The sequence below is a fragment of the Lobosporangium transversale genome (genome assembly GCF_002105155.1).
Source record: "Lobosporangium transversale strain NRRL 3116 chromosome Unknown BCR41scaffold_17, whole genome shotgun sequence".
NCBI lineage: Eukaryota > Fungi > Mortierellomycota > Mortierellomycetes > Mortierellales > Mortierellaceae > Lobosporangium > Lobosporangium transversale.
The window spans coordinates 587,495-612,441 of record NW_019028995.1 but is presented as its reverse complement, the minus strand read 5'-3'; the positions used below and the strand labels follow the sequence as shown (position 1 = coordinate 612,441).

Sequence of the window (24,947 nt, the reverse complement as noted above, 5' to 3'; positions counted from 1 at the left end):
TTATGCGTATATGGGGACTATAAGGATATCCTACATCTTTCAGACACTGGCACCATGTCTGCATTTTGTTTCAGCCTCCTTTTTACTCTTACTGAAAATTCACCGCTAAAATGAAATCACTTCGTCACAACCAGCCACATTAATTTTTTTTTTTTCTTTTTCCCAGCGCACAACCTCAATGACTTTTTTTTTTCCTTCTCTTCCTCCCTTATAGATACCGGATACCATCATGTCAGGCAGATCAACAGCACCAGGAGTAGGAGTAGGAGGACCTTCGTCATCGACTCATCACATTCACAGTGCAACTATGCCTTCTCCTTCATCCACTCTGCCCTTGTTACAGGCTCCACCTGGGAAACGGATTGCATTACCTGTTCGAGTTGAGCCCAAGGTCTTCTTTGCAAACGAACGCACGTTTCTTTCATGGCTCAACTTTACAGTCATCTTGGGGACACTTGCGATCGGTCTATTGAATTTCGGTGATAAGATTGGACGTATCTCTGCAGGCGTCTTCATCTTGGTCTCCATTATCGTGATGATCTACGCATTGGCCACTTTTCATTGGAGAGCAAACCGGATTCGAATGAGGGAGCCAGGCCCATACGACGATCGATTCGGCCCTACAGTTCTCTGTCTCATCATCCTGGTTTCTGTTCTGTTCAATTTTGGATTGAGATTTGCAAATGACAAAGGCTTGTTTTGAAGCTTCTTTCTTAAGAAAAAGAAAGTACCTTTTAGCCTTATGGTTTTTTTTTTTTTTTTTTTTTTTTTTTTTTCCTTCCTCTCTTTGTCAATACGTCAAGTGCGTTAGCTTTGGTTTTGAGATAATAATAATAATAATAATAATAATCTGAAAAATATATGTCTATATTAAAAAAAAAAAAAAAAAATGGAAACAAAAGATCGATGTGGAAATTCTTATCTCAGCAGCCAACTGTTTTTTTTTTTTTTTTTTTTTTTCTGTTTGGCAAAATAGAAAGAGAAAGAGAGATTAGGACTGTAATGTCTATACATCCGATGCTTCCAAACCGCTCAAAAGGTGTGTTAGGTTAGGGACACAGATTAAACGTTTATCAACTGTTCCCATCACGAATGCCTGCTTGTTAGCCGAATCGACCACAACCACATCCTGCAAAAATGAGCAGTCTGCACCTGAAGATACATCCATCACAATGTCTCCGATCTGCATCTTGACCTTGCCAGACTTATAGATTAATAAACGTCCAATCTTTCCCTCTTGCTGTAGATGGCTTTCTGTTACTTCTTCCTTTTCGACAGGGTTTGATCCGTTAAGAGTATTGCCACCACCAGTTGTTGTTGACACTTTCGGTTTAGCACGCTGGCCTACCGGCGCTGAGGATGATGACGACGACATTAAGGCTCCTCCAGGAATTGGGATCCCAATTTTACTCTCAGACTGCTCGGTCTTGATTTGAGATAGATCTGTATTGTCTGCAATCAAAGTGGATCGATCCACATCCATAGGCTCGGCCTTTACAGCTAAAAGACCATCTTCAGAGTCTTCAGTCTTCTCAACGTTGTCCGGTGTACTATATGATGATCTTTCAGGAGATGAAACTGAAGAAGAGATGACAGAAGACATGGGAATATCGGTCACAACCCGAGGTTTGAATGCAGGCATTACACTAGGAAATTGGAAGAAAAACAGCCTATCCGTTTCAAACTGAACGAGAGGGAAAAAAAAAAAGGACGCATTGAAGTAATTCAAATATTAGTCAGTAGATTGTGTGGTCGTAAATGTAAATCGAACTAGGCCAACAGAATAAATACAAAGCACTTACTGAAGGCAAAAGATCTCGGGCTGGACCTTCAATTTTAGGCTTGATGTCTTCATCGTCACCATCTGTATCAAGTGACATCGATTAAATCCAGTGTGTAAATCATTAGCAGATACATAAATATCTAATTACAACGTAGTAACCATAAAAAGGACACAAAGTCCAAAGTTGCTAATTTGACTTTACCATATACACCTTGGTTATTGCCCTCAAAAGTCTTGGTATGGCCAAGTTCTGTCTTGGTCTTTTGCTCCAACTCCTGTTCCTTCATCTTATCTTCTTTGGTTCCTGTTGTAACACCCGATTTAGTTTCATCTTTAGGGCTTTCCAATCCTGTTGGCGCTGAGGCATCTGTTGCTGTCGATCCAAACTTCATATCTACAGCTGCAGCACCGTAATATTCCCGATCTTCACCAGACAATCCTTCGCCTTGCTCTACTTTGACCGCCTGAACACCTGTGTAGCTCGAATGCGCACCACTGGTGCCTCCTCCTGAGGCAACAACCCTTGAACGGGCTAATGCAATTTTGAAGATTATTTTTATTTTTATTTTTATTTTAAAAAAAATAAAGTAAAATAAAATAAAAGTTTGGGATCAGTTGTAGGTCACCATGAAGTTCATAAGAAAACACAAAAAAAAAACTCGGTGCTTTTGAGGAAGATGACGAAGGGTAATGACGTGACTCTCAATATTTGCTTACCGAATGCTGCTGGACCAAGTGAAAAAGGTCCAGATGCCGTTGCAGCAACATCTTCGAAGCGACCACGTCCACGTCCACGTCCTCTTCCACTACCCCTCTCTCCACGTTCTCCACGTCCACGAGACTATTTTTTTTTTAAAAAAAAAAAAAAAAAAAAAAAAAAAAAAAAAAGTGAGCAATGTCGCCATGCCGTAATATTCTCAGGTAAGGGTATCGTTCCGCCGTAGCATTTTTCTTTCTTTACCGATCCTCCTGCTTCTGACCCGGCTCTAGCTTCTTCAAGTAACGAAGGTGCACTATTCAAGTACAAAAAAAAAAAGAGAGATCGAAATCAATATCGTGGCCAAGTTCACAGTTTGAATGTAAATATCATATAATGCTATCCTATTGAAATTAAGGATTAACATAGACAAAGATCCTTAACGAGACATACACATCTTTTTTGTTACGTTTTGTAGGAATAGTTGGTGCAAATTTCATCTAGCAAAAGCAAAAGGTAAAAAAAAAGTAAGAATCCCAGCTGATCTATCCAGTTCATTTCGAAGAGGGAGACACAAACTATAATGTATCCTTCCACCGATTCATTACTTTCATGGTCCCGCCACGGGTGGAAGCAGAAGATCCGATAGCGCCCCCGCGCCCTCCACGAAGAGATGATAAACGCCCTGCTGGTGTAGCTGTAGGTGTATGGATGGACCCGATACTTCCTAGCGCTGATGTTGTCCCTGAAGCTCCTGCGCCCCGACCAACAGGAGTACCTGGGCGTGGATTATTGGTGCTTGAGCTTCCAGTATCTTCAGACATTATTATCGATAAAAGAATTATATAAAATAGAATAAAAAAGGAGGCTGTAGTAGAAAAGATGGCCTGTATGGTTCCTGTAGAGTTGGAAGAGGCAGAATAGGAGACAAAGAGACAAATGTCAATGTCAAAAGAATGTCAAAATGCTTCAAGTCTCCATTGCACTTTTTTTTTGTTGTGATGCTGACTGCTAATTTCCCTGTGTGACAGGCCGATCAATGAGTCTGAACGTCTTATTGAGTTTCAGCTTCCACTGAATATTGGTCAGGGGCTGCTCGGAAGTCAGATGTGCATAGGCATTAAAGACACATCTGACCGTTTCACCAAGGTTAAATAGGGGTGAAAGTGTTGTCAAGGGAAAGCTGCCCATCTTTTGATTTCATTCTTTTCTTTTCTTCATTCTCCTTGATATCTACCACCATCTACTTTTTACAGGCTGTAATAGCAGAAATGTGGATCCATTCAATAAATACCACTCTATATGAACTTGCAATAACTCCACCATCTTCACCAAATCTCCAAATACAGCCACAAATAGAGCACTGTAAAGCCCGACGGAACAATCATCAATTATCCCTCTCAATCATTGTCCTAATTGGAGTAGTAATCTCCTATCTGCCCCAGGTAATTTCACCAACCCACGACAACTCAAGCGCTGACAATAATAATAATAATAATAAAAAACGAGCAATTTCGGTGTCTTGCATCCACCTTTATTAACAGTACTTTATATATTAATACATCTTAGCATCACAGGATTATCCGCAAGGGCAGCAGCGATGGCTTCAGTTCATGGTTCCTGCTCCTCGGCTGTCTATCAACATGTTGGTCTTTCTTCAATATCCTCATTCTGCAATGGCGTAGGATTCGGTGCTGCAAAGTTGTTGTAAAAACATCTGCTGTCAAAAATGAATCAATAGTAGAGGGCACATGGCCGCCTAGCAACTGCTGAATAGAACCACCTCTCCTTCGTCATCCTGTATATTAGAGCACAAGTCTTTGCTTAGAGAATACACTAGGAGTGGCACAGCTCTTTGTTCAGTTTGTATTGTTCACACTCATGTAAGAGGATCATTCTTTTTTATTACTATTATTATCATTATTAATATGACTTTGATAACTATTTTGTCTTTGACATTCAGATATTCCTTAATGACCAGATAGATTTATCCTATACATGATCTATTTCCCACCCTATAAGAAAGTCAACGCCTTTGTCCATAAGATGCGTCTGTTTTGTCTACCTTCACGTTCTCTTGCTTGGACAGTTTCGATACTCTTCTCAAAGATTATTTTCGGAAACATTGCTGTATCCACATTCTTTACTATCATCATCCTGGCAGCTGTAGATCACGACCAGGAACATCACAGTGCTTGGACGTTATTGTGGGTAGGGTTCTTGGGTGTCATGAGCGCTTTGCTGACCATGATCCAGTATTTACCCCAGATCATCGAGACATATCTCCGGAAGGTATGCGCTCTATAACCCCTGGAAAACTATACATCTTAGACGGCATGCAAACCATGACTTTTTCAGCTAACTATATTTATTATACGCTGTGGTTCAAAAAAAAAAAAAAAAAAAAAAAATAGTCAGTTGGCGCTCTCAGTATTCCCATGTTGTTGATGCAGACACCTGGCTCCATCCTGTTGACTGTCTCTCTGGCATTAAGTCCTGGTGCAAATTGGTCAACTTGGCTTCCTTATGCGATTGCTTCGTTTTTCCAATCCATGCTTCTAGTTTTGTGTCTTGTCTTTTTCATCAGAGCTAAAAAACGAGGTGTTAGTTCCTTTCATAGTCCGGAGACTGCACCATTGCTTGTAACTCGAGGAGCAACACAAATGTATGGCGGTGATAGTTCTGAAGAACATGGATTAGCAGGGACAAAGAAGCCAAGTCTTATAGCTCAGGACCAAAATCAATCCTAATAATTATATCCTATCCAAAGGCGTTCTTGATGGATGGTTCGTTGATAATATTTAACGATGGCCATTGGCCGTATTTTCAAAAAGGGGGATTTAGATAAACTTCAATTGCCACTTCTTTCCGAACAACACCCTTGTTTTGATCTGGCCAACAATGAATCCATTGGGAACACCACCCCCGTTTGGTTCTATTTAGTTCTTATTGGCTCTTTATCCTCTGTGATAGTTGACAGCTATCGTCAGGACTCGTCTCGAATATGCCTCGCGAGAGGTCTAAGTGATCATTTTAGTTTTGATTTATTTTGGGGAATAACGAGGCCAAATAAATTCATGCTCATACAACAGCGTCCCACGTCGCGTATCCTCTTCTTTGACCCCCTTTCCTTCCCCTCTCCCTTGGCCACAAAAATACATTCAGCATAAGCATTGACATTAATGCATCATTCATCCAGATATTATCCACAAATGTTGTCTCACAAACACTTCTTCGATCAGGCTTGTGGCTACAGCTAATATAAAAACCATATTTCAGAGCGTCCTTGCAGGCCAGGATAACAAATGAAGAAGGATAGGAGTTTAGGACTCAAATAGAAACATGGATCCTGTATCAAGGCGAGAAGAAACGTTTATATATGGAAGAATAGATAGTAAGAATGAGCAGTTGCATGGAAACTCTTTCAATCTTCTCTTCCCCCCTCTTTTCCAAAAATGCCTGAAATGTAATGTTCAGTCCTCTCCCATTCGCTTTCTACTTTCTCGCTTCCAAATTTCTGCTTCTATCAAAAACTGGCGACCTGCCCAATGTCAATATCAGCATTGCTTTTCCAAGGGACAAAAAACCACCTCCGTCTTTAAAAAGAGTTTAATATCGCGCTTACTTTGACCTTGAGCCAATTCCCTTTCTTTCTTTCTTTCTTTCTTTCTTTCTTTCTTTGCTCCTTTTCCCTTTTCTCCCTTTCTTCTCCTCTTTCTACCTCTCATCCTCTCTCTTTCCTTTTCTATTTCTTTCGTTTATTCTACTTTTTCTTCTTTGACTTTGACTTTCTATTTCCCTGTTGGTTAGTCTCATCTTTTGTTGTTCTCATTGATTAAGCTTTACTCCACCATTGCCCTAGGTCCATCATCAGAATAACTAATACTCAATAACCAGCAAGTAACTTTCATCATTACAATAAACAGTATAGACTTTATTTTATCTGCATATATCCTTATAATATCGACAACTCTTCCTATTCTTACTGTTTCTTATCCTTCCAATCAAAAAAAAAAAAAAAAAAAAAAAAGAGCCATGCTGGCACTCCAACAGCCAGCCAATGGCGCCTCAGCAGTGCTTCGCCAGTCTCAAACAGACCTTCATACCAACCACATCAACCACACATCTGAACAGCAACATCAATTTCAACAAATCCAGTGCCAGCAACAACATCAACACCAGCGACAGCAACAGCAACAAACTTTGGATATACAGTTTCAGTCTTTGAATAAGTCCTCCCAAAACTCATTTCAAATGCATTTGCAGGAGCAACAGCTTCAAGCGCATTTGCAATTACAGCAGCAATGTTCTGTTATACCTCAAGAGAAGTCAGAGTCCCCGTGGGCTGTTGGTGATTTTCCGCCATTGCCGAGGTAAAGAAGAGTCATTTAGATAGATAAAGTAACCTGGTAGACAAAATGACAAGAGCATGTGGGTAAAAAAAAAGCCATTAGCTCATGTATGCGTCGCAGGACCTGCAACTGGGCGAAAGGGGGCGGAGGTTTATTCAAAATGAGTACGGTCACAGTGAGTGTGGTGCGACGTTTAGAAAGAGCAGTCCATCATTCTGCACTCTGTATCTTTGCAACGAGTTATCCACATTAGGACTCAAAGTAAGCGGTTATGGTGTGGAAGCTCAGCCCAGAGTCTTTCAACAGAACCCTGGGCCGGGTTCCATGGGTATTTTATGTCAATGTTGAGTTGACTGTTGGCGCCCTTGCTTCTTATTTTGTCGTTCACAAAAAGTGTCATACTATTTCTTCACCAATCACCCCTTTTTCCATGACTCCTGTTATTCCATCCATGTATCGTGTTGCCTTTTGGTATTTATCACCCCTGAGGAGGACAAAAAGCTCTAACAATTGTTCTAGAAGGCAAAAAAAAAAAAAAAAAAAAAAAAAAGAGGAAAGAAAGAGTAAGAAAAGATGGAGAGGAGTTTGTAATATGTTCGAGAAGAGCACAATAATTTATTCATTTGTGGGATTTTTACACGACGATGGCGTTGCTAAAAAAAGTTCTTGAATAACTTGACCTTTTACTAGTAATTATCCTGGTCAATCGACTGTCAGCCAAACTGCAATGAGCCAGCCATTCGGCTCTGTCTACCCTCCGCATCAGCAACAGCAAATCCAACTTGAGCCTCATAATATGCATAATCAGATAAATTTTATACAACAGCAGCAGCAACAGCATCAACAGAATCAGAACCAGCATGCACAATTTCAGGGTCTTGAGGATGGACAAGGAATAATGAGCCCATCCATACCGTCGTCTTTGTTAGACTTGCCTATCGGTGCGCATGGACAGTATTTCCATAACTTAAACCAGGAGGATTTAACAGGAGGGTTTGACAATAATCGCTGGAACGACTTCAACAGAGGCCCTCCCACTTCACGGATGGATTTGTTCCGAATTGCCTCTCCTCCAATCACCCCTTCAGGAGCGATGGTCCGCTCGCTCAGCCCCCACAACAACTATGGGATGAACAACACTATCAAACGACCCCTACAATGGCCTATGGATGCCCGTGCCCCAGTCCTACCCTTTTCCAGGCAAACAACCGCATTATCACAATCTTCTAAAGGTATGCACCTGTGGCCTTGCCACTTTGGCTTTTGTTTACCACGAATATGAGCACGGACCATGTTGTTGATGCTTTTCGTCCATCTATTATAGCATCAAATCTACAGCACATCCCATGTAAATTCTTCAAAAGTGGAGCATGCACTGCAGGCAAGAATTGCTTGTTTTCTCATAGTAGGGATCCGATGTCTGAGAATTATGTCTGTAAATACTTCCTGAAAGGCAACTGCAAGTTTGGGGCCAAATGCTCTCTGTCACATTCATTCTTGGCGCTGGATCGTAAGTCATCTGCACTCTTTCCGGGTGGAACAAACAGCAATAGTACTGCCAATGTAACTTATAACTTGGGAAACCGATCACGACTTGAGAGGAGAGCATCTAGTGGTGCTATTCTCAACAATAATGTATGGTCATCACCACCTGAACTTCTTTCTCCGCCTCGCAGGACGCTGCCTCACCAACAGCACCATTTTCATCCACTGCAATATCAACAACAGCACGTCTTACAACTAAATAGCAATAATGTTGAATTTACTTTGGGACGATCTTCTAGCCAGCAGGGAGGAGGAGGGGGGATAGGGTTTTCGAAACCTACAACATCGGAAAATCTAAGAGGCACATTTTACATGAATACACCTCAGGATATGCTTGGGAACAGCGGCTCTCCATTCTCCGAAGACGAGTTTTCTTGTCAAGATCACAGTAGCGACCGCACCTCAGGCGCAAACCCCCTAAATCCTTTCGAAAGTCGCGTTCGACAGCATCTAGCAGCACCTTTGCCTATCCGCCAGCGATCATTACCGAACATATTCCGGTTAACACCTTTATTAAATGATACTGGGAACGCAGTTGCAACATCTGCAGCATTACCAACATCTCCATTTTATCAACCTGGTAACAAGGCTCTATTCTTGTCAGTTTCGTGTGAGTCAACGGATATGTCAAGTGTATCCTCGTCACCGTCGCCTTTAAGATTACATTCGATCCCAGAGTTACATGACCTTTACATCAGTAGTAACGGAGAAAGCGTTGCTGGCGGAGAAGCCATGCGGCGACGCGGCAGTTATGCAGGAGTATTACAGCAACAGCAGCAACAGCAACAGCAGCAACAGCAACAGCAGCAACAGGCAGCCGAGACTGATTACTCTGATTCTGAAGACGATATGAACATGGACCAGGGGTTTTTGCCCTCATCTTTAAATGATTTACTGACAACAAACGAGAGGCAGCGACGAGAGAGCAGACAGGAAGATACTGTTGATGCTATCCTCTCCAGTAAACTTCCGTCCTCTGACTTGGGGTTGCAAAAGAAGGAAGATTTTTATCTCAACTTTGGCACCTCATCTTCTGGTATACTCCTTTACTTCATACATTTTTTCCCCTCCCTTCCGTATCATGAACCGTGTCGAGTCTAATTATCATCATTTCTTTCCACTTATTATCATAGATATACCTCATGGAGCTTTTGAAGATGCGGCGGCACTATCTTCAGTTAATCTCAGTCCAGGGACTGGAGACAAGCTTCAAATGCAAAGGCCATATTATAAAGGAGGGAGCAGTACGCCCGATCCATTTTGCCCCTTCCCACATGATGCAGAAGATCAGGTTCAATTCTTGATGGATGATGACACGATCGCTTCATCAGAAGCAGACACGATTATCAAATTAAAGAGAGCGTTGACGACTTCAAGTCTGGACAAGCACAATGATGAAATAGAATCCATGAACTTTTTGTCTCTAACCATCACTGAATAGACTATCTTGCTGTTTCACTTTTTCTTTTCTCCCTCTTTTCTGAAAATGAACGCAGTATCAACAGCACAAAGAGAAAAATAAAATAAAATCATAGTACATTTTTAAACATGGAAGTTTTGTATAGTGTAAAGAGGGGTATCTGTCTCATGTGTTTTGGCTGACGATTTAATTTAAAGACCTTGAATATAAGAAGACTCCTACAGCTTGCAAGTTCCTTGAACAAAATCCAATTCTCTTGAATCAACTCCTGACAAAAAAAATTATATAAATTCGGGCAAAAGCTAGGAGCGAAGGAGGAAAGGCCACAAGACTCTCGTTGCCAAAACATTTTTTTTCTCCCGACCAGAATGTAAAAAAAAAAGAGAAAAAGAGATCTTTTCCTTTTGACCTTTTTTTTTTTTTTTTTTTTTTTTTTTACAAACGACGACCACGACGACCACCCTTCTTGCGAGTGGAATCGGTGGGAGTAGGGGTGACATCCTCTATAAATTGGTTGAGAATTTATAGAGGAAGGAGGTGCATAAGTTATTTTTGAGTACTAAAAAGAGGACTCAAAAACAAACAAATGGACGTCCGACATGTAGATTTTATTTATATTGCTTACCGATACGACCAATCTTCATGCCAGCACGAGCGAGAGCACGAAGAGCAGCTTGGGCACCAGGACCAGGTGTCTTGGAGCGGTTACCACCGGTGGCACGGAGCTTGATGTGGAGAGCAGTGACTCCGACTTCCTTGCACTTGGCAGCAACATCCTGAGCAGCTAACATGGCAGCATAAGGTGAGGCCTCATCACGGTCAGCCTTGACCTTCATCCCTCCAGTCACACGGGAAATAGTTTCACGACCAGTCAAATCTGTGATATGGACAAAGGTATCGTTGAACGAGGCGAAGATATGAGCAACACCAAAAACTTCCTCGTCACCACGGACCTGGGGACCGAGCGAGATGTTCTCCTGAACCTTTGGGGCAGATTTGGCCTTCTTGGACTATTTTATCAAGTGATGTATTATTCCTGGTTAATAAATGCGTCTGTAATATAAATACGAGTCGTGGCGACAAAGAGTGCTTTAAAGATCCTTCCTGTTGAGCTTATAGTCAATGCCCTTTTTTTAATAATGAATCTGATCACCCAGCCAGCCACATTCCAAATCTTTAAAAACGATCAATGCTGAAAAAAGAATATAAAAGTGAATAGTATGAGATGCCGATTTCATTAATAGTCCAATACTAATATCGTGAACAAATGGTTGGATGGATGATTGTTTGGTTGACTGGATGGATGCAGGCGATAGACAAGGCGGATTTACATCTGAAGTAATTACTTGCCATTTTGCTGAATTATTGAGAGAAAAAGGAAGTCTCAATTAACTCACAGTAATTAATTTTCTATCCATTTTTGACGCCACAATCATTTATATCGAATTGAGGGGCGTACAAAATATCTTTTAAAAACGTATATGTGTTATGAAAATGATACTTTTAAAATTTATTAGCCATCTGGATACAACGAAACTGTTCTTTCTCATGCTATCCATGCACTTTCAGGGGTTTTTTTTTCTTTTTCTTTTTCTTTTCGGTGTTTCCCCACAAAGCACGGTCTGTTTAATCTTCATCCATGTCGTCGTCATCGTCTAGGGCGGCCTATATCACGAGGAAGTCAAGAAAAAAGCGTAAAATGAGTAAAGTAGACATCTAGGATGTTTGCCATAAAAGAAAAGCGGATAAAATCATAAAGTACCTTTGCCAACTGCTCAGCCTCATCCGCAATCTCTTTAGGCACAAATTGGTGCAGACCTTTAGATTCTTCGCAAACCCAGCTCAGCTCAAGCTCAAACACCTTGTCTTTTGCGTCACCATGCACATTATAAATGATACGTGCAGCATGCTTCACAGCCTCACGACAAGTCATTTCTTCAAGATTCAGCTTCTCAATTTCGGTCTTGGCAACCTGGCGACCCTTTCCAATAGCTGTTCCGTGATAACCCTACAATTCAATTTCATAAGCATAAACAACAACAGCGAAAAAAAGAAGGAGTTAGAAAGTGAAGATGAGGCCAACAGATGAATACAATAATGCAATCTGAATAATTATAATAAAAGGAACGTACCCAGTAAAGACCTGAAGGTTCCACCATGTAAAGCTTTGGTCCAGTATTATCCATTGTTGCAATGATTGTGCTGCTTCCAAAGGGGCGCACGCTTGAGTACAAGGTATATGCGGCAACGTAATCGCCTACACGCATTGCAATGTCCTATATATATATATATATATATAATCAGAACTACTAATTTATTTTGAAAATGTAACATCTTATTCCAGGAAAAAAAAACTCCATTAGCGCTTACGGGCCCGTTAATGGGACGTTTGTAGATGTCTCTCCATGCTTGTGCTTCCTCACGAGCACGCTTGACAATATGACGTCCATCTGCCAAGAGACCAGCAGTGGCCTATTCATTAATTGCGACAAAGAAAAAGGAATATTTTCAATCTTAATCAATAATTCGCTATGTGTAAAAAAAACCTTCTTTTTTCGCTCGATAAGACCATTTTATATACTCGCTTAACGGTAATAACATTAATAATAAAAAGAAACTTACAATTCCGATGTGACGATCCACGTTCTGGATACGACGATTGGCGCCAGGAACAAGGAGTTTGGATTGAATCAGTTTCTCCACTGCCAAAACAACACCATCTTTGACACGGATACCGATTGCAGTTCTTATGGTGTTAAAAAAGATATATTTAGTGAGACAGGTTCGTGAGTTGATACCGTGAGCGGTTGTTGAAGAAGTAGAGAAAAAGAAAAAAAAGCCTACCCGCTGTTCTCGACAGCTTTGCCAGCATATTCGACTTGAAAGACTCGGCCATCCGGCGAATATGTTGAAACAGATACATCGTACTGTAGGATAGATAGATAGAAAAAAAATAAAAAAAAAAAAAAAAAAAAAAAAAAAGAGAGAGATGTTCACTGAAACTGCATTAGATATGATGCAGGGGGTTTTCCTTTTTTTTTTTTTTTTGCAATTTTGTGCACTCTGTTTACATGTCTCCATTACCCCTGTGCCAATGGAACTCATGGTTGAATGTGAATTTTGCTCTTTCTATGTACTAGTCTATTATGTGGTTGTGTATAAAGAGTAGGAATAAAGAAAAGGGACAGGTGCGTAAAGAGATGAATTAAAAGTTTGGTTTTGCCGCGTTTGCATGCAAAAAAATAAAGCAGAGCGTGTCAAAGGAATTGCGTGGACTCTAATACGCGTCCGCTCTCTGGATTAGACATCAGCATAACTTTAGCTCAAACTGCGTTACCAAAAATCCTTAAAACACTACAAAATTTGTGGCTCGTGACCATATAAAATTTGGAAAAGTTTATTTGCCACATCAAATACACCAGCTCGAGGGCTGTCAGAAGTATTTTCAAATACGCCGTCTATTTGCTCGAAATAAGATATTTTATTATTATTATTTTTTTAAACACTCTCCCTGGATCTTCGCATCCAGCTTGAAGAAGGGGTAGGTCCCTCAATTTATTTCTTTTGGGTTGTGAAATCCGCCAAGGGATACTCGAAATCCGTCATTTCTGGAGTCGCATTTCTGATGTGTCAATAGCCAAGTTTGAAATCCCCAATAATTTTGCGATTTGTAAAACTATACAATGTCTAGTAGACTATTCATATCAAGAAGCTTTACATTTCAGGCGTATTTTGATTGTGTTATTAACCGTATATCTTCCAGACTTGTATTGCCTTTCATTGTCTCTCCAAAGGAAAGACTTGATTTCTAGTATCTTATGCAGGAGATATCGGTTTATGACGCCAAGGTTATAAGATAGAAATGAGTCGGAGAGAAGGCAGATGAGATACAGGGGATCGAGAAAGTCTTTGAGAATACCCATAACTTGTACGCCATCAGTTGTTCTTGTCCTTGTGATTGCTACACATTACTCTATGACCCTAATATATTCTCTATTCATGATAGCTGCATGATGTTGACCATTTCAAGGCAACTTGACCAGAAAATGTCGGAGATTACTTGTATCTCGTTTTGGCGCCATGTTTAGGTTTTTCTACATTTGATATAGATTTTTTTTTTTTTTTTTTTTTTTTTCCGATATGGGGGTGTTGGCGTCTATTGTGGCTAAAGCTGATATACAAACCATTGAGACTTTATTCGGTACATTATTACAGACTAGCAGTAGCAGAACGGACAGATCGGTGGAGTGCAACAAATGACCAGTGGAGCTACTAGTTTGTTTGAATGTGCAGCAAACGACCACAAACCCATGCACGCTAGCTCTAGATGCCTAGATACATCCACCCACCAAACCGAAAGTAGTCCTTAGAATCGACATGGTAGGGGGTGAACGGAGTAGAGATGATAACAATAATGAAGGTATATAACAAAGGGTTTAGTGGTGACAGCTTTTTCTATTATCCCATTACCGCCTATTTCTATTTCTTAATAAATACCAAATCCTACAAACTTCAAGGACGTTTACATTTTTAATTAAAGAATGCAGACGCATCGTTTAACTGTCATCTTCCACTTTCTCCTCAATAGCCTCGACAGCAGTGCTACCTTTAATGATCCCGGGCACTGCATTATCAACCCCTTCTGCTTTATCCTTGCTGAACATTGCTTTCAAATTCTCATGGTCCCTTTGTTGTCTCTGCCGCTCAATTTCCATTGCTCCACCTGTCTTTCTCAACTTGCTGGCCCCAACAAATGTTGTCAATTCCTGCTCAAACTCATCAATCTTATTGGATAGCTCAATATGTCTCAGCTTCTCCATCTGCGCCATTGCCTTCAGACGCTTTTCCGAGTCGGGTTCAATTAATTTAACTTCTTCCATAACTGTCTTTAGCCCTTCAAAGTTTTCATCTAAAGGCGCAGGTTGGAACACAATGCCCCCATTTCCATTACCGCTAATGCTATTTCTAGCCTGAAGCGCCATAACCTTCTTCAGATTATCTAGCGTTTGGAGTAAAGATATCCTATCTTCTTTGATATCCTCCAGCAATGCCTCTTGCTCCTTCAAAAACATTTGCTCTTTTACAATCGTTTGCAGCTCGGCTTCCCATGTTTTCTTCCAAGAAGGCCTTAACGTATGTATATAGTCTGAGAGCTTCACGATGTCTTTTTCAATCTCCTCACACTGCTTATCTACGAACACCATCGAGCTGTCACTCGGCCGTCCACGTCTCTGTACGATGTTGATTTTCATGTCTTCCACAACATCCTGAAGGTCTTCGATCTTATTGGTCAGATCTTCCGATTTTTTGTCTAATTTGATTTTTCCAGACTCAATAAACTGTCTCGAGGATACTGGAGACTCCTGCGCGTGCTTACGCAGTTGGCTTGTATAACTTGCTAGGCTTCCAAGTGTGGATTTTGTTTCGTTCTGGAGTTCTGTATAGAGTTGTCGAACAACTCCAAGATCCCTTCGCAATGTTTGTATTTCATCGTAGTATGGCCTGAGATCCACAGCCTTGATCTTATTTAACTGCTCGGAGCTGGGTGTTGACATGTCGCCCTTATTCTTGGTAATGGCTTTATTAACTAAAGAGCGGAACATCTGAGAATTATTATCAGATCCACTTGGGGGCAGGTTTCGATCAAGTGTATTGTTGATCGCGGCAGCAGCAGCAGCAGATGCGGCCGCTGCTGCTGCCTTTTGGCGTGCCTGCTCCATGGCCTCTTGTGTTTTTTTGATGTCATGTAGCTCCTTTGCAAGAGCTGCAAAGCCCTGGTCCATTTTTCGCTGAATATTCTCCAGATCTAATTCAAAGAGTTTTCATGTTAGTACAGCCTACAGTTTGTTTTCCAAAGTATAATACGCTTTAATTTTATCTTTTCATTTTTTTTTATCACTTACCATCAACGTTTAATGACAGGAATGCGTTTTGTTTTACGTCAGCTAAGGACTCTAGCTCGTAATGAATGTTGGTTTGAGGGTCTTTAACGTAAATGGCGGGGAAATCATCCTGTCCGGGATTGTATTGAAACTTTTCCATGAAAAGCATTCTCAGTCCTGAATGTGTGAGTTCTTCTTCGAGTTTGGCCTTCTTGACACTCTTCCCAACCTGAAGGAAGAGCGTGAGGCCAGTCTCTTCTGGTTCTATGGCTAGAGAATATAATATAATGATCAAAAATCATTAATCTGTACATTATCATCTTCATGCCTATAGGTATGGATGTAAACCGATTATTTGTAGTAACTTACGAGCTGGCTTCAAATCTTTTGACAATACAGGCTCTGGAATGGTAATTTCTTCAGAAGGACTAACCATGGTTGATAAGGGCTCTGTTGGGGTATGAGGCACGTCAGATAATTTAGGAGCATCAGGCGCACTTGGTGTGAACGGCATTGCAGGGTGAGGATGATGATTGGTTTCCCCTGAAGATGATGGCCCTAATGGTTCAGGAGCCAGAGACATAAGGCCCATGTTACTCATATTCGCCTCCACATTTGGGTTCAAGAATCCAGGGATTGCTGGGAACTGATCAATTGTAGGCGTTGGTAAGATTGACATTTGGCTCTGTAGTATAGCTAGGCGAGGGTCTGCAAGTGGAGAGGGTGCCATAGGAACGTTCATAGAGTTTGCGTAAGTGGGATATGTGGCCATCATATTCGAGTCCGATACGGGATGCTGTCGACGTGGCATAGGAGGCGCTGGTGTATTTTCTTCTACCAATCTTGAAAACCGCTGCGATTGGCGTCTAGAAGAGGCACGTCGAGTAATGGCATCGCTTTTGCGAAGCGAGGCCAAGGTTTCCGCATGTGAATGTTCATTCATGCGTTGTTGAGAACTAGGCGGTACAGTGAGCGTTAAAGTAGGTGAAGGAGCTGCAGCTGCAATAGTGGAGACGGGTTGATTCTGATCGGAAGCTGAAAAATAACGATAGTCTGAGCCTTTTCCTTCTAGCTGCAATGTTGAAGGCGGTTCTATAGGTCTTCCCATCCCAATCTGAGGCTGCTGCTTGGGTTGAGTGACGCTGATTCTTGTCCTGTGAGCGTTTGATGTCGATGCAGCAGCTGTTGTTGTGGCTCCAGGCGGAGGTGGAGGTGGCGGCTGTTGTGGCGGCGGAGTTTGTAGTCGAATTGCCCTAGCTTCATATTGTTCTCGATAGAGGTTTTGTTTAAGGCGAAGGCCTTGGAGCAGATTGATGATGACCTCCTTAATTTTTGGTAAGTACTTGTCTAATGATGTAGGGGACGGTTCTTCTCCAAGAGCAGTTTCCAGATAGTTCCGCAAATTGTCAGGAATATGTGCTAGCTCGCTATCGAATGTAGAAAAAAAAAAATGGTATTAAGCATAAGTGGGTAGTCTGTAAATATAAGGGGATGACTGATTTTCGACTCTGCTAAAAATACCCACCTTGTATCAATGCCTACTTCGTGGAAAGATTGACTGGCAAGGTTAAATTGTGTCGCAAGCTGAACAAATATGTCGGAAACCTGGTCCTCTGACGCTTTGCGATTTGCCCACAGTGTCAGTCCGTCAAGCAACTGCTTTGTTGCCATTAGCAGTTTGGTGACAGTTGCTTCAATTGGATTCACCTAGATTAAATCAAGGAATGCATTGTTGTCAAGTCGCGCACATCTTTGCCGAGTATTTCTTGCTATTAATCTGCAACAAGTTGTGCCATGTTACGTTCTGGTCGCTCTTTCTCCGTCGTGTGTTCTGACCCGTTGGCACAGGAAGATGCTGTGGTTCTCCTTGGTCAGAGGGGCGACCAGTGTGCTCATGGATGACATTCATATATTGATGGGGAATGAATAATGAGAACGAACAGGAGATTTTGGGAACACCTCGCAGGTAGGCTGGGGAAAAGAGGAAAAGAGGAAAAGACGAATATAATGGGGTCTTAAAAAGAAAGAAGAGAGAAGAGAGGAGAGGAATGAAAATATATGCATATAATTAATTGTAAGTTTGCTTTGTCAGATGTCGCTCTCACGCGCATTCCATCCGAGCACTGCCCAGCCCATCAATCTATCGTACAGGTTTATTCTAAGGCAAAAATGAAGAGAGGGCATAAACTAGAAACCTATTTGAAAAAGCTCAGGATTTTATGCGTTTCCGTGGAGGCTCGCCTGGCAGATCACTCACATCACTTTCTTCCTCTGTACCTCGAGGTCGGAGCAGATCTTGAGGTCCTCGGCCTGATCCTTGAAGCTGAATCGGGACTTGCTGCTGCTGTGGCTGTGATTGTGGCTGTTGCAACAACTGCAACCTTTGTTGCTGCTGCTGCTCATGTAATTGCTGAAGTTGTTGCGAAAATGAAGAGTTCATTTCAAGGCCGTGTATCCTTACTTCTTCATTCAAAAGACTCAAATGTATCGGTGATGATGTTGCATGTGAAACAGGTCCTGAAAACACAGGTGAGCTGTTTGCTCCAGGGATAGGTGTTCCTGTCACAGTATTTGTTCCGGCCAGCGTATTCATATTTAGGGCTGCTGTCACTGCTGCCTCTGTGCTGGCATCCACCTGCGCTTGAATCTGGGCCTGGGCTTGCGCCCGAGCACGTGCTGCATTTGCTAATGTTTGCTCCAAGTTATTGCTACCACTATTACCATTTGGGTGAGTATGACCAACCACGATCTGCGTTCCATTAGAATCCAAAGTATGTACTCCATGGCCACTCCCACTATTAATATTGCCTCCCCCTAGGCTTCCTCCTGAGCCCGCGATACCGGCAGCTGACGCACTTAGTGACCGATGATGATTAGATGCAGCATGGTTTGGTTGTCTATTCTGCTGTAGAAAACTATTTTGGTGGTGATGAATGGTTACGTCTCCAGACATAGGCAAGTGTGCGATGCCAGCGTTTCGAAGCGTTGGTTGGGATGTAAGTAGTGGAGAGGCAGTGGCAGACAAAGGATGTGATGATGTTGGTGTAGACGGCGCAGTTGAATTACTAGATGCTGCTATAACATGGGCGCTTGATGTTGAATGCGGCGAGACAACCGTCGGAATAGCAGTTGATACTTGGTTTACTAAAGGCTGGCTGGGTATCATATTTGCTGAGGAGTCAGTCAGCTGCACTGGGTTCACATTTGAGCCCTGCCGACTGTGGCTTTTATGCATATTGTCGCCTGTCCGGCCCCCGTGTATGTTCCCTGCCTCCGTTCTATGCAGGTGCATTATTTCAGGGGCCGACGAAGGCGCTGGCGCCAATCCATGAGCAACTGCGTCCATGGCTGATGAGCCAGCACCAGCGGCAGCTAAGTTGTGATGACGAGGAAATGTCTGCTGAGATGGATGCGGCTGTGGTTGTGGTTGTGGTTGCGGCTGTGGCTGTGGTTGTGATTGTGATTGTGGCTGCTGAGTTGGTGGGTTAGGATTGTAATTGGCTGGTAAATTCCCAACTACATCTGCTATGGCTGCTGCAGTAGCTGCGGCGCTTGCTTCAGCATCAGCGTTTCGTCCACTTACAATGGACGGAATTTGAAATGTCTGTTGGGTAATTTGTATTACTTCCATGAACGCCTTCATAATATCCTGTCGAAGCCCCCATGGCATATGCTCCACCTGCGTTTTCAGATCATCCCAAGTGATTTCACTTCTACCCATGCTTTGCAGAGATTGATGAACTTCGTGGCTACCAGGTCCAAGTGCAGAGATCACGTCATCTGAGAGGGGCACTAATGCGTTGCGGGAGGGCTCGAGTCCTGATAATGATACTTCTGGTATGTCTGGAACTCGATTAGATGCGATTAGTGGACCTTGGGGAATGAAGCCTGACATTCCATAAGTAGCAACCGTTGTAGTGTCTTCTGTTTCGTTTCTATCGACCGCTGCCTTTGAAGAAGAGCCCTTGTTGTTTGGTGCGTTGGATCGATTAGCCCCTGCTGTTGACTTGGACCGTCCACCTATAGAGTTAGCTCCAGTGCGTGATCGTGATGACTGCGAACGCGAACTGGATGAAGACAAGCTGCTTTTTTGATCTGCTGATGATACAATTTTGGACTCTTTAATGGATAGTTTCGATGGTCCTGTGGGTTCATCGTCAGGTAAAGGCTGGAGAGGATGATTATGCTCCAAATGTACTTTTGTGAAGCGGCCGCGCTTGCCATCTCGATTTCCACGCTTTTTGGAGAATCCTACTGAGATCATCCATGGACAGCCACATCGCTTCGTTCGTATGCTATTATCAGCTGGAGTTTTTGATGATCCATGATAGGATCCTTGCCTCTCACACGCTAAATCTTTCTGTGATTCATAAAAGTGACTCGTGTTAGAAGTTTATAAGAAAAAAGGGAATCTTGTTCCGTTAATTGAGCAGTAACTAGAACTTGCCTGTACGACGACACCATTCTTGTCTTTGGTTGTGCGTTTCACAATAACAACGGTATTGGCGCTCCGCGCATAACGTTCTGCAGCCTGCTGCGCAGCTTCCAATGAATCAAACTCCTGCTCTCTATTTGGAACAATAATATCTTGAAGCGGAGCATCCTCTATGTTCGACTGGATCACAGTTTGCTGTTGCTGCTGATGATGTTGTATATGTCCTTGCTCTTGATCGTGCAATTCTTTCAATTGCCGCTGATGTTCCTCATGCTGCTGTTGTTGAAGGATCAAGAATTGATGCTGTTGCTGTTGCTGTGTTTGCTGTTGAGTTTGGGGTTGATGCTGTAGTAATTGACTAGCGGGTCCTGAAATACCTGATAAATGACCCAGGCTAAGTCCAAAAGTCCCTGTAGGGACCTGAACGCTCGTATTTCCATTCAGAGAATTAGTCTCTATACCTCGAGAAGATGCAGCGACAGCATTCCCATTGCTAACCCCGTTGGCAGCTGTGGCTGTCAAATGTTGAGATGACCCTTGGTCATGTACAGATATGGGGTGATGGACATGGTGGTGATGCAATGGCTGTGGTTGTGGCTGTTGTGGTTGTTGTTGTTGTTGAGATGATGGCGGTGGGGGACGTGAAAGAGCCTGGTTTTGTGTTGTTTGGGTGAGCGTACTTAGAATATCATCTGACGTCATGCCTGAATGTTGTGTCTTGACAGATCTTCCTCCTCCATTCCCTGGAAGGTTGACTACTGTCGCCAATACGCCTGTTGCTCCATTACCATTGTTGATGCTCGCTAAAATGCGATCGCTATCGTTCATATCATGGTCTGCCATATTTAACTATGAATTGGCGTTGTATATCGTGCACTGTAGGCAATTAGAGATATTATAAGGGGTGGCGACTGGACTGTGCCTAGTTAGATTGATACTGAAAAGAGTCGCAGGCCTACCAACAGAAGGTCATCATTAGCGAAAAAGTGGATCAACAAGAAAGCATGATGGTTTAATATATGGATTCATGAATAGCTCGGTCTGCAGCAGGTGTCGGTTCTATCGTCACTTTATATCAAAAAATAAAATAAAAACACAAAACACAAGACAATGGCAGAAATAAAATAAAAATCATTGGGGCTCTGTTGCACGACATCAATTCTGATCATTAACAGGAAAATCGTGGCGCATCTTTTCTTCTTAATCATGCTGGCATTTGTCTAGAGGAAAGACGAGTTGGGATGGTAAGCTATAACTTACCTCGCAGGAATCCCTCTGCAGCTTCCGGGGGTGGGGGGTTGCCGTGCCAATAATTGCTAGCCTCGCGATGAACTTGCTCGCGTGATAAATGAGTGTGTATTGCGTGAAGGTTAATGTATAAAGCTAATTTTCTTTTCGAGTATTCCAGTTCGAAATCAATGTTAGCAAATGTACAAAGAAAAGTGCTTGGGAATTAGATAGAGTAAAGTCAATAAATGGCTAAGCCACACTCGTTCATCGATGTCATTGATGTCATAAAAAACTAGGTGTAATTTATTAATTATTATGAGCATGGTTCGTCATCGACATGGGAACTATCATGCTCGTTAGACTAATCCTGTGTAGATTCATAGCTCCATATGCGAGCACGGGTATCTCCTGATCCTGTTGCAAAGTAAGTTCCTGCTGGACTTAATGCAACAGAGATTACTACAGGTATTTCAAAAATTAGGTCAATTGCATTACATAATAAATACCTTACCTAACCTTAAATATCGAGTGAAACTTTTTGAAAAAAATCTTACCAGAGTTCTTGTGGCCCTGTAGCATAAACTGAACAGCTGTTGTGTTGGGATCCCAGAATTGAACCCCCCGGTCCTTGGATCCAGAAACAACCCATCTACCGTCAGGCGATACAGCAACTGAGAGCACGAAATCCTTTTGATGCGCAATAATAAAGATAACAAAATAATAATAATTAGAGAATAAAACATTTCAATTGAACATCAAACTAGAGAAAAAAACGAAGAGATACCTTATGTCCATTAAATGTTGCCTTGCATATGCTTCCACGCGATCCATTGGGGCCGCCTCGTCCACTGAGGTTAAGGTCCCACGAACGTAGTGTACGGTCTAAACTTCCTGAAACAAGGGTCTTGCCATCAGGCGCGAACGCCACGCTGTAGACAGAGTCCTTGTGACCTTCTAATTTATCAAGTAACTGTCCAGTGTGTGTATCCCAGACTCGGACCATCTTATCCAGAGAGCCAGCGGCGACAAGGCGACCATCTGGGGAAATGGCCACCGAGGTCACTCCTGCATCCTTCAGATCAACATCGCCCATTGTCAAAATATGTAGGCATTTCCCTGTATCCATGTCCCAAACACGAGCAGTTTGATCACCAGAACCAGATACGATAATCCTTCCATCTCTAGAGAAATCCAGAGAATAAATGTCTTGTTCATGCCCTTTTAAGACCATGCGGATCTTCTTACGGCCAATTTCCCAGATCTGTAGACATTTTTGAAGCGCAAAAATACTATTTAGTATTAAAAAAGTTTTGGCCCAAATACGCAATCGCTCATGGCCCTAAAAAAAACCCAAGGAGCAAATGGCTTACTCTTATCTGTTTATCTTCTGCGCCAGTGGCAAGGTATTTGCCATCAGGACTGAAGCAGACTGATCGAATATAGAGATCATCGTTACCTACGGTATCGTCTGCTAAGATGCTGTGACCAACAGGATCGAGTTATATAGCGTATATAACGAGCATCAGTCCACATGTCTTGTATGGCCAATCGCTATTCAGAAATGCTTCTACAAATCAGTTTACTTACCACACAGTCTGACCAGTGACAATGTCATAGATTTGAGCACTGCGATTACAGCCAGTAGCAAGGTATTTCCCATCCGCACTGAATCGAACACAGCAAACGACACTAACGACAGTATAACAGAATAAAATTATATAGGTATCCGGGTAAGGCTGTGAAATGTATGAATTACAGTTGCTCTCCATTCATTATTGTATGCAAGCGAGATATAACACACGAACCTTGAGTGCTCCATCGTATGATGAAGATCGACTTTGAGCAGCTGTGGCACTTTAGGATTCGAACTATAATTGACAAACAAAACATCAGCGGCGCAAATAATAATTGGGTATTTGAGATGATTACAAAAAAGCGTGCTATGCATACTCTGCAAAGTGAAAGACGGTTATAGCGGATCAAAAAGCTTACATTGCAAACCAATCAGGCCCTTCACGTTTCAACTGTGGCGGTACATTATCAGGATCATCGCTCCAATTCGATGATCCTGAAGCTCTCCCAGTTCGTGCTACAGTAGTGGGAGTAGAGGAAGCGCCTGTCTTACGCTTGTTGGATGCTGGCGACGACTGTGGCTCCTCTTTGGTTGATGTATAAGGCCCGCTCTAAAAGGATGAGGGAGGTACAAGAACATTGTCAGTATCGATGCTGCTTCAATGATCACAACTCGGTATTGCCTTCATAAAATTAATAAACGTACCTTTCCAGGCTTAGAAGATTGTTTTGAGCCAAGAGGGGCAGGTGTATTATAAGACCCAATCCCAGGGGGGATTTGGCTATTTGGGTTTGCATGAGGGCCAGGGGACATGTTGCCATACATGCTACCAGGGGCACCAGGCGAAGGAACATCGCTCTCTGTTTTGAAGCGTGGTCCGTCGCTCTCTGTTTTAAATCGTTTAGATGGTGCTTGGCCAGACTGTGGTGGCAATCCGCTATTCCCATTCATGTAAGGAGAATGAGGTGCAGGACCTCCTTGTGACATTCCAGGCCCACCAGGTCCACCATATGAATGTTGCTGGATATGTTGCTGATGATGTTGCTGCTGTTGAGGAACTTGTTGCATATGTTGCTGTTGAGATGAAGGAGGTTGTTGGCTGGGATGGTGCTGTGGATGTTGCTGTTGTTGCGATGGCTCGGCCATCTGAGGAGGGGCAACTAGGCCAGGACCGCCAGGACCACCATTAATGATTCCCCCGAAAAGATTCGATTGGCCTTGCCCAATAGTAGGTGGTGGTGGTTGATTATGCGGATGGGGATGTGGGGGCTGAACAGTGCCACCACGTTGCTCGACCTCACGTCGTAATCTAACAACTTCTTCTTCCCACCTAGCAACAAGAAAAAAATTTGTCAAGACAATGGGAAATCAGTTGGCATTAACATGCCACAATCAGCATGCATTATTCTATTCTTGTAGACGGTGTTCTCACATGTGATATTGAGCTTTCATCGCTTCATGTTTTCTTTCTAGCTCATAAAGCGTTCGTCGAAAGGCATCCATCTCCTGGATTTGACTGTTAACTAGCAAGATCGACAGCAAGAATGCAGGTTGATTAAAATGTCTCTGCTTTTCTATCATTTGATTACAACGATTAAAGCTAGCAATTAAAAAAAAAAAAAAAAAAAAAAAAAAAAAAAGCTTACTCTTCTGCTCATAGTCATCCCTTTGTACCTTGGCAACTATGACTTCATGGTTGAGATTCTCAAACTCCTGCTTGATCATATCAAGCCACTCTGGCACCCCGGTGCTACGTCCAGGAACCATAGGACGATGGTTGTATATTCCAGACATTGTTGACACTCTTTTTGGAACCAATCTAATTCAAGTCTTACAGTTGAAACGTGTTAGTTGCCAACTGACAGAGTCATCATGCCGACTACAGATTCTTTCCCTTCATTTTTCTTTTCTTTTTTTTTTTTTTTTTTTTTTTTTTGAACACGACGCGCAAGGGCGCATGCACGGACTTTTTTTTTGTTGTTGTTGTTGTCGTTATTGTGAGCGGTTCAAGTGGGGATGACAAAAGACAC

The 24,947-nt window shown here is 42.4% G+C and overlaps 9 protein-coding genes across 9 annotated transcripts; 3 read left to right on the top strand and 6 right to left on the bottom strand.

Annotated features, from left to right (window-relative positions):
- The first annotated feature begins 166 nt into the window (after positions 1–166).
- Positions 167–738, top strand: BCR41DRAFT_353187 (hypothetical protein). Its single transcript, XM_022024092.1, has one exon. It carries the CDS (start codon positions 230–232, stop codon positions 701–703), a length of 474 nt encoding a protein of 157 aa, XP_021881729.1. The 5' UTR covers positions 167–229; the 3' UTR covers positions 704–738.
- Positions 739–962: 224 nt separating this feature from the next.
- On the bottom strand, positions 963–3,426 carry BCR41DRAFT_386347 (RNA polymerase III RPC4-domain-containing protein). The gene is made up of 7 exons (XM_022027781.1): positions 3,089–3,426; positions 2,934–2,980; positions 2,745–2,796; positions 2,501–2,624; positions 1,986–2,315; positions 1,803–1,864; positions 963–1,684 (listed from the first exon to the last, which is right to left on the bottom strand). Exons 1-7 carry the CDS (start codon positions 3,302–3,304, stop codon positions 1,007–1,009), a joined length of 1,509 nt encoding a protein of 502 aa, XP_021881728.1. The 5' UTR covers positions 3,305–3,426; the 3' UTR covers positions 963–1,006.
- Positions 3,427–3,678: 252 nt separating this feature from the next.
- Positions 3,679–5,553, top strand: BCR41DRAFT_353185 (hypothetical protein). Its single transcript, XM_022024091.1, has 5 exons — positions 3,679–3,925; positions 4,050–4,187; positions 4,290–4,363; positions 4,466–4,772; positions 4,895–5,553. The coding sequence occupies exons 1-5, from the start codon at positions 3,752–3,754 to the stop codon at positions 5,228–5,230; spliced, it is 1,029 nt and encodes a 342-aa protein (XP_021881727.1). The 5' UTR covers positions 3,679–3,751; the 3' UTR covers positions 5,231–5,553.
- Positions 5,554–7,902: 2,349 nt separating this feature from the next.
- On the top strand, positions 7,903–9,898 carry BCR41DRAFT_56339 (hypothetical protein). The gene has a single exon (XM_022030910.1). The coding sequence runs from the start codon at positions 8,111–8,113 to the stop codon at positions 9,476–9,478; it is 1,368 nt and encodes a 455-aa protein (XP_021881726.1). The 5' UTR covers positions 7,903–8,110; the 3' UTR covers positions 9,479–9,898.
- A 311-nt stretch (positions 9,899–10,209) lies between these two features.
- BCR41DRAFT_353178 (40S ribosomal protein S14) lies at positions 10,210–11,175 on the bottom strand. The gene is made up of 3 exons (XM_022024090.1): positions 11,148–11,175; positions 10,423–10,807; positions 10,210–10,300 (listed from the first exon to the last, which is right to left on the bottom strand). The coding sequence occupies exons 1-3, from the start codon at positions 11,148–11,150 to the stop codon at positions 10,233–10,235; spliced, it is 456 nt and encodes a 151-aa protein (XP_021881725.1). The 5' UTR covers positions 11,151–11,175; the 3' UTR covers positions 10,210–10,232.
- A 112-nt stretch (positions 11,176–11,287) lies between these two features.
- BCR41DRAFT_336238 (nucleophile aminohydrolase) lies at positions 11,288–13,049 on the bottom strand. The gene is made up of 7 exons (XM_022022024.1): positions 12,882–13,049; positions 12,642–12,724; positions 12,420–12,543; positions 12,168–12,269; positions 11,930–12,073; positions 11,560–11,805; positions 11,288–11,462 (listed from the first exon to the last, which is right to left on the bottom strand). Exons 1-7 carry the CDS (start codon positions 12,900–12,902, stop codon positions 11,424–11,426), a joined length of 759 nt encoding a protein of 252 aa, XP_021881724.1. The 5' UTR covers positions 12,903–13,049; the 3' UTR covers positions 11,288–11,423.
- Positions 13,050–14,239: 1,190 nt separating this feature from the next.
- BCR41DRAFT_353175 (actin interacting protein 3-domain-containing protein) lies at positions 14,240–17,711 on the bottom strand. The gene is made up of 5 exons (XM_022024089.1): positions 17,481–17,711; positions 17,205–17,386; positions 16,049–17,106; positions 15,701–15,949; positions 14,240–15,603 (listed from the first exon to the last, which is right to left on the bottom strand). Exons 1-5 carry the CDS (start codon positions 17,586–17,588, stop codon positions 14,354–14,356), a joined length of 2,847 nt encoding a protein of 948 aa, XP_021881723.1. The 5' UTR covers positions 17,589–17,711; the 3' UTR covers positions 14,240–14,353.
- Positions 17,712–20,072: 2,361 nt separating this feature from the next.
- BCR41DRAFT_370550 (hypothetical protein) lies at positions 20,073–20,957 on the bottom strand (the record flags this gene model as incomplete). Its single annotated transcript, XM_022026542.1, has 1 exon — positions 20,073–20,957. One exon carries the CDS (start codon positions 20,955–20,957, stop codon positions 20,073–20,075), a length of 885 nt encoding a protein of 294 aa, XP_021881722.1.
- A 748-nt stretch (positions 20,958–21,705) lies between these two features.
- BCR41DRAFT_370549 (WD40-repeat-containing domain protein) lies at positions 21,706–24,711 on the bottom strand (the record flags this gene model as incomplete). Its single annotated transcript, XM_022026541.1, has 10 exons — positions 21,706–21,803; positions 21,899–22,031; positions 22,129–22,605; positions 22,715–22,823; positions 22,932–23,033; positions 23,150–23,212; positions 23,337–23,527; positions 23,623–24,247; positions 24,350–24,491; positions 24,564–24,711. 10 exons carry the CDS (start codon positions 24,709–24,711, stop codon positions 21,706–21,708), a joined length of 2,088 nt encoding a protein of 695 aa, XP_021881721.1.
- Between the last annotated feature and the right edge of the window lie 236 nt (positions 24,712–24,947).

What these genes read in the sequence shown, in the direction of transcription:
- BCR41DRAFT_353187 (XM_022024092.1), top strand. Translation starts at nt 230, where the DNA reads ATGTCAGGCAGATCAACAGCACCAGGAGTAGGAGTAGGAGGACCTTCG.
- BCR41DRAFT_386347 (XM_022027781.1), bottom strand. Translation starts at nt 3,304, where the DNA reads ATGTCTGAAGATACTGGAAGCTCAAGCACCAATAATCCACGCCCAGGT. An exon ending in CCCGTGGCGGGACCATGAAA is followed by an intron (nt 2,981 to 3,088) that starts GTAATGAATCGG and finishes TGCTTTTGCTAG; the next exon opens with ATGAAATTTGCACCAACTAT. An exon ending in ACTTGGTCCAGCAGCATTCG is followed by an intron (nt 2,316 to 2,500) that starts GTAAGCAAATAT and finishes AAATTGCATTAG; the next exon opens with CCCGTTCAAGGGTTGTTGCC.
- BCR41DRAFT_353185 (XM_022024091.1), top strand. Translation starts at nt 3,752, where the DNA reads ATGTGGATCCATTCAATAAATACCACTCTATATGAACTTGCAATAACT. An exon ending in TAATCTCCTATCTGCCCCAG is followed by an intron (nt 3,926 to 4,049) that starts GTAATTTCACCA and finishes AATACATCTTAG; the next exon opens with CATCACAGGATTATCCGCAA. An exon ending in TTCGGTGCTGCAAAGTTGTT is followed by an intron (nt 4,188 to 4,289) that starts GTAAAAACATCT and finishes CCTGTATATTAG; the next exon opens with AGCACAAGTCTTTGCTTAGA.
- BCR41DRAFT_56339 (XM_022030910.1), top strand. Translation starts at nt 8,111, where the DNA reads ATGAGCACGGACCATGTTGTTGATGCTTTTCGTCCATCTATTATAGCA.
- BCR41DRAFT_353178 (XM_022024090.1), bottom strand. An exon ending in CATGAAGATTGGTCGTATCG is followed by an intron (nt 10,301 to 10,422) that starts GTAAGCAATATA and finishes ACCAATTTATAG; the next exon opens with AGGATGTCACCCCTACTCCC.
- BCR41DRAFT_336238 (XM_022022024.1), bottom strand. Translation starts at nt 12,902, where the DNA reads ATGAGTTCCATTGGCACAGGG. An exon ending in TGGATCGTCACATCGGAATT is followed by an intron (nt 12,270 to 12,419) that starts GTAAGTTTCTTT and finishes ATTAATGAATAG; the next exon opens with GCCACTGCTGGTCTCTTGGC. An exon ending in AGGCTGAGCAGTTGGCAAAG is followed by an intron (nt 11,463 to 11,559) that starts GTACTTTATGAT and finishes CTCGTGATATAG; the next exon opens with GCCGCCCTAGACGATGACGA.
- BCR41DRAFT_353175 (XM_022024089.1), bottom strand. Translation starts at nt 17,588, where the DNA reads ATGAATGTCATCCATGAGCACACTGGTCGCCCCTCTGACCAAGGAGAA. An exon ending in GGAGAAAGAGCGACCAGAAC is followed by an intron (nt 17,387 to 17,480) that starts GTAACATGGCAC and finishes GATTTAATCTAG; the next exon opens with GTGAATCCAATTGAAGCAAC. An exon ending in GAAGTAGGCATTGATACAAG is followed by an intron (nt 17,107 to 17,204) that starts GTGGGTATTTTT and finishes TACATTCGATAG; the next exon opens with CGAGCTAGCACATATTCCTG.